General features: G+C 31.3%; 1 protein-coding gene across 1 annotated transcript; it reads left to right on the top strand.

The window, feature by feature from the left end:
* Positions 1-794: 794 nt before the first annotated feature.
* On the top strand, positions 795-2,588 carry LOC105138527 (bidirectional sugar transporter SWEET10). Its single transcript, XM_011044629.1, is given in 8 exon segments — positions 795-946; positions 1,317-1,353; positions 1,461-1,671; positions 1,765-1,926; positions 2,001-2,041; positions 2,043-2,118; positions 2,213-2,309; positions 2,312-2,588. Coding segments are annotated over 8 exon segments (816 nt in total). The 5' UTR covers positions 795-903; the 3' UTR covers positions 2,461-2,588.
* The last annotated feature ends 3,552 nt before the right edge of the window (positions 2,589-6,140 follow it).

Below are 6,140 nucleotides of genomic sequence, written 5' to 3'. Positions count from 1 at the left end.
TGCTAAATAAAAAAAATAATAATTTATTTATCATGAATATATGGAAAGTGCTTTTAAGCAAACAAACGAGGATGCCCAAGTGATTTTCTGAAAATTTGAAGGAACGCCATGGCCCTCACTCAATATTCCTTGTCAACTGTACTGTGTAAGCCTTGATATATTACCTAGCACTAAGATTTCTAAAAGCATGGATCTATAGGTAACACACTTTTTTGGATAATGGGCATAAATATGATATTACAAATAGTATCAAAACCATTCCAAGGAAGCCGATCTCTTGGTTTCACCAAAAAATGTGGTTATATATGGATGGTTGGGTTTTTCTCTTTTTCTTGTTTTCTTTTACGAAATGAATTAAGGATCAGCTTGATCAAGTGAAGTTTACTAGCTAACACTTGAAGATGAGCTGTAACCAATTAGATCACATGGTGGATGACACCTCAGAAAGAGCCTTCTGGTGGGCCCCAAGAACTTTAGGGTACTATGAATGGTACCAGCATTAGGGGCCTCGAACTTGAAGATTGAGTGTGTCAGCCTTCAAGAACAGTAAACCAAATATGGGTGAATAAGGCATTAGGGCTAGAAAGGCTGTTTGGAATATGTTAAAAGCATTGTAACCAACTGGGAAAGAAACCATTTTGAGTTCTTAACACTTCCCACAGTTACATTGATATATTACATTTATTAATTCAACATGCAACTTCCTTGTCAGAAAAGAAAAGATAAGAAACCTTGCAGCTTGACTGGATCGAGTCTCTGTATAAATAGCTCATGAGCTTTGCTAAGCAATACAACATTACCTAGCTAGAGTTTCCATTGAGAAACAGTGACTTTGGTGTTGGGGGAGAGAGTTGAGAGAGACAGACTTATAATTGTCGTACTTGATTTTTTTGTAGTGGAGAGATGGCCTTGCACTTGACATGGGTGTTCGGTTTTGGTCTTTTAGGTAGAAATAATTACGAGTCCTTATTTAATTTGCTCTTCTATGCTTCCGTGTTAGTTCTTTCTTTTTTTTCCTTTTCTCCTGGCTCTCTGATGCAAGGAACGTTTAGTTTAAGAAGTACTCAATGCTCATACATGCAAAGCAGCTCCTACATGTATCTTTGCTTCTCTAAATTATTGATTGAGTAAAAGTTTTGATCAGTTATATATGAATAATTATCCATTGATATAAAAGTTTCAGCTTTTCTTTTCATTTAGCTGAAAGGCAAAATTGCAGGAGGGAGCAACAAAGAATTTTATTTTTGTGGTAAGAACGACCATTTACTATATATCTCGAGAAACTAATTTATATTTTCTTTCCTCTGCGAACGTAGGAAACATCACCTCTTGTTCGGTCTGCCTTTCTCCTCTGTAAGTCCTTGCCTGAAAATTTTAGTCTCCAGTCTTCAGATGTACTCTAATCACCTTCGTCTCTATTAATTAGTTGCTAACACGGTTAACGATGAATGATATTACAGGCCAACATTTTATCAAATTTGCAAGAAGAAGACAAGCGAAGGGTTCCAATCTATCCCTTATGTGATTGCTCTATTTAATGCTATGCTTTGGCTCTTCTATGCGATTTTCAAGAAGGATACCATCCTTCTACTCGCCATCAATTCTTTTGCCTTTTTTATGGCGATAGGTTACATTGTTGTGTAACTTTTTTTTGCCACAAAGAAGGATAAAGTACATCCCATGGACACTAACTTCCGTAACGTTTAAAGCCCTTTCCGAAGTACACTTCAGATTTACTAATATTTTGAGCTCAATTTGGTGCAGATTCTGACTTTCAAACTTCTCCTGCTGTTCAATGTTTTTGGGTTCGGTCTCGTCTGTCTACTAACTCTCTTCCTAACACAAGGCCACAAACGTGTCCAAGTTCTTGGATGGATTTGCATGATATTTTCTTTATGCGTTTTTGTTGCACCTCTTTTCATTGTATTGACTTCGAGCATGCAAAACACAAATTTCTGGCCAATCTTGATCTTTTTCTAATACCTCATTGAATTTCGCAGAGAAAAGTTATAAAAACAAAGAGCGTGGAGTTCATGCCTTTCTCTGTCATTTTTCTTAACTTTGAGTGCACTCATGTGGTTCTCCTATGGCTATCTAAAGAAAGATCAATTTGTTGCTGTGAGTGATCAAATATTTATACATGCATGAAATATAAAATTGACTTCTCATTTAATGATTTTGTTTTAACTTTGCTTCTCTTTCCCATCAACAGATTCCAAACATACTAGGCTTTATCTTCGGTCTTCTCCAGATGCCACTTTATATGATCTATAGGAACCCCGAGAAAGTAATATCTGAACATGTTTTGGACTTGAAAAGTTGGGCCCAACAATCTGTTCCGAGATAACTATAGTGATTCCAAAGCTGAATGATGGTGGAAACGGATTTGTTAATGATCAAAATGCAAAGGGACAGGCCATGAAAATCATGAAAGCCATAGATGTCGTAAACAAACTTTAGCAGCTTTACTGGGGTGTTATTATAATTTGCATGTAACTGTATATGTATGTGGTCGTGCCTTCATTTGTAATTAGTTTCCATTTAGGTAATTTGTCCTTGTGTAATTAAGGCTTCATGCCATTGATGTCTTCCCTGGTGTCATTTTTTTTGACCCTATTTAAAACATAAAAACAAAATAAAAATATAAAAGAAATTGAAAAGATAAAAATAAAGAGCGAAATGGCAAACAACTAGAGAAATACACTGAAATAAACATTGAGAGTTTGAGCCCTTCTCCAAAATAACCACAAGGTAAAAGATAAGGAGATATTAGATAAAATATAGCATATAAAAAATATAAAAAATAAAAAAATTACAAAAAAATGAATTATAATAGATAAAAAGATAGAAGATATTAAAGTCTTTACAGACTTGAGTTGTCATACCTGAGTTTAGAGTATTTAAATTTATACAATATACTCATATTTATTTTTATTTTACTCAAGTCTAACACTCATCATATAATTATTTTTATATCTCACGCAAGTTTTTCAATATTTTATATTAATTCAATATATATTATTTTAAGTAAAATATAACTTAAAATACTATCTCTTTAAATATACTATGAATTTTTTGAGTTAAAGATACACAATTTCTTAATTTTTAATATTTATATTTTCAAATTCTATCTTTTTAAAATATTATTATATTTTCTTTTTAAAATATCAACCCTTATATATAGAGTTGATAATGAGCCACAATAATAAAGTTTAAATATTCTAGATTACAGAACTAAAATTTAACAACAATAACAAGCAAATTCAATCATATATACTAGGGTTGATTAGATAAACTTGGGCACATTCTTGTTATAATAAACTGTGATATATAATATTGTTGTTATTTGAAAAGAAAATGGATCGTGTATATATATATACTTCACACTTTGTTATCATAAATAAATATTAAATTATACATTTGTTTTTGCCACTTCGTCTTGTATCATACGCATGAACAATGCTTTTCCAATCATACCTGAAAGCACTAGCTAGTCTACTTGATATTAAATCCATGCGTGTCGATTCCATTGCCATAAACTAAACTGGAATAATGGATGAGCCCCAGGCCACAACATATCTAGGAGTTTGGCAGAGAATCTCGCATTTGATTGTGGGCTCCCTCGCATGGCTGGCCTGTCTCTTTCTTTTCCAAATCAAGAACATAAATGAACCTCGATGCTTTCCATTAGCAAAAACATATGGTGGAATCAGTGATCTCATCACAGTCAAGAGATAATCACCACTTCGAAAAGCTCAAATCAATGACCATTTATCACTACTGGTCAGTTGCTTCAAGAGGGCACAGTCAATCTCTGTCAAGTATCATACACGCAGTATTGTCTTCTTTCCAATGCTTTCGTTGGCACAGTTTGAGTCTATTTTGCATCCAAAACTTCTAGAGTAGTGCTTGTGCCATGGAGCAAGCAAGCATGCAGGCCGCCGGCCTATATTAGACTGCCTTTATTCTTTTATACCAAATCTTGGGAAACAACAAGAAAGGCAAGGGGGCTGATGCTCTTCGCCTTTAACTTGTAAAACTAGATAGACCAAGTTTTCCAAGAGATTCCATCGGCATGAAAAAAAAAAATCGAATCCCATGAACCCCAACTTTACAAGACAGCATGCCATGGCCTCCTTTAAGCTTAACTTCTTTTCTTATTTCCAGTCCAGTAGATTTTGGAACGGAAACAATAGCAGGGAGTAATGGCGACTGGTTTGTCCCAGAAGCCCAAAGATACTGCAGAGTCTCGGCCTAAACCCAACGAATGGGTCGAAGGCCTGGCAGACTAACCGTGTCCTCGATGACAGCACTCTTCCCCGAGCAACTTAGCTCCAATAACTCAAGGGGTTTGCCCAACTCGATGGAAACGGATGTGATCTCGTGCGCCCTATCCAGTTCACGCTGGCCGAGGTGTCCTTGATCAGAGTTCAATCTCCATCAAGTAAAATATAAATCCATTAAAAATCATTTTGCATTTACAGTTTAATTTTTTTTTTATATTATTTTATAAAACAAAACACTTTTGGGTTATTTGGAAATATAATAAGGGTTGTTGTGGTTTCTTCTTTTTTTTTGAAAATATATCAAAATAATTTTTTTATTTTTTGTGGTTTTTTTTTTTTAATATATTAAAATAATTTTTTTATTTTTTTAAAAAATATTTTTAATATCAGAATATTAAAATAATTTAAAAATATAAAAAATGAAAAATGAAATTTTTAAAAAATAATTAAATTTTTAAATTAAATTTTTAAAAAATAATTAAATTTTTAAATAATGTGATTTTAATATATTTTTAAATATTATTTTTAAAAACAATCATGATAAGACTCTCAAATAACTCCAAAGATGAAGACATTACTGGCAGCATGTGACTTTTAAAATTGGTTTAAAGTTCATCATCAACGCCACATCGCTCCAACAATCCATAATCAAGACAGCTTTGGTAGTGACTTGTTGTCCCAGTTAAGTAGTTTAAGATTGCAAGTAACAGGTACTTGGCTTGTTTTATTTTTGTATAGAAACTAATTTGAGCTTATATATATATATATATATATATAGCTCCAAGATAAAACACGAAAAAATTAGTAAATACATCACTGCTAGTAGTTATTATTTCTAATCATAAAAAAAGGCCAAATCCTTATATCCATTGTCATAAAATGTGTTATATAAATGGAAAATTCTTTACCGATCCTGAACATACAATTCAACAGTAGTTGAAAGTCATGATCTTCCATTCACAAAAAAAAAAGGGTTGAATAATCACGAAATTTAAAAAATAAATAAAAATTTGGATTGGCAAAAACATTTTTTTCCCCCTATGAATGTCAATAAATTAAAACCTATGAATGTCAATAAATTAAAACAAGTAAATAAAAAAATAAGAAAAGAATAAAAGAAGCAATAATTTGATCTACTTGAACTCCAATTATCTTTTATTAGTTAGTGTTTTGATTCTAATAATAATTAATTATTAAAATATTTTTCACTAAAAAATATATCAAAATATTAGATATATTTTTTAAATTCATTTCACTTCAAAACTATCCAAAATCATAAAAAAATAAATAAAAACAAAAACAACATAAATATATCTTCGTTTGAAATACAAAGCATAGCATGAACAACTTATAGAATTGCAAAAACATTTTTTTCCCCGGTGAATGTCAATAAATTAAAACAAGTAAATAAAAAAATAAGAAAAGAATAAAAGAAGCAATAATTTGATCTACTTGAACTCCAATTATCTTTTATTAGTTAGTGTTTTGATTCTAATAATAATTAATTATTAAAATATTTTTCACTCAAAAATATATCAAAATATGAGATATATTTTTTAAATTCATTTCACTTCAACACTATCCAAAATCATAAAAAAAAAAAATTAAGAACAAAAACAACATAAGTATATCTTGGTTTGAAATACAAAACATAGCTACAACAACTTATAGAATCCCTAAATTGTATATTCAGGACTTTTAAAATCAAAATCCTAATATCTATGTTGTGAGGTTTTCTTTTATGGCTTTCATCCATTAACTAAGTGGATTTTAAATAAAAGATGATTGAATACTACATGTTAGCCTAACTACTTGGATTTGGTGTTTTGAAGCAAAGATTTATCGAATAAGAGG

The sequence above is a fragment of the Populus euphratica genome, unplaced genomic scaffold, assembly GCF_000495115.2.
Source record: "Populus euphratica unplaced genomic scaffold, PopEup_1.0 scaffold79.1, whole genome shotgun sequence".
Lineage (NCBI taxonomy): Eukaryota > Viridiplantae > Streptophyta > Magnoliopsida > Malpighiales > Salicaceae > Populus > Populus euphratica.
Note: the sequence above shows the minus strand (reverse complement) of the source record. Positions and strands in the feature narration are given on the sequence as shown.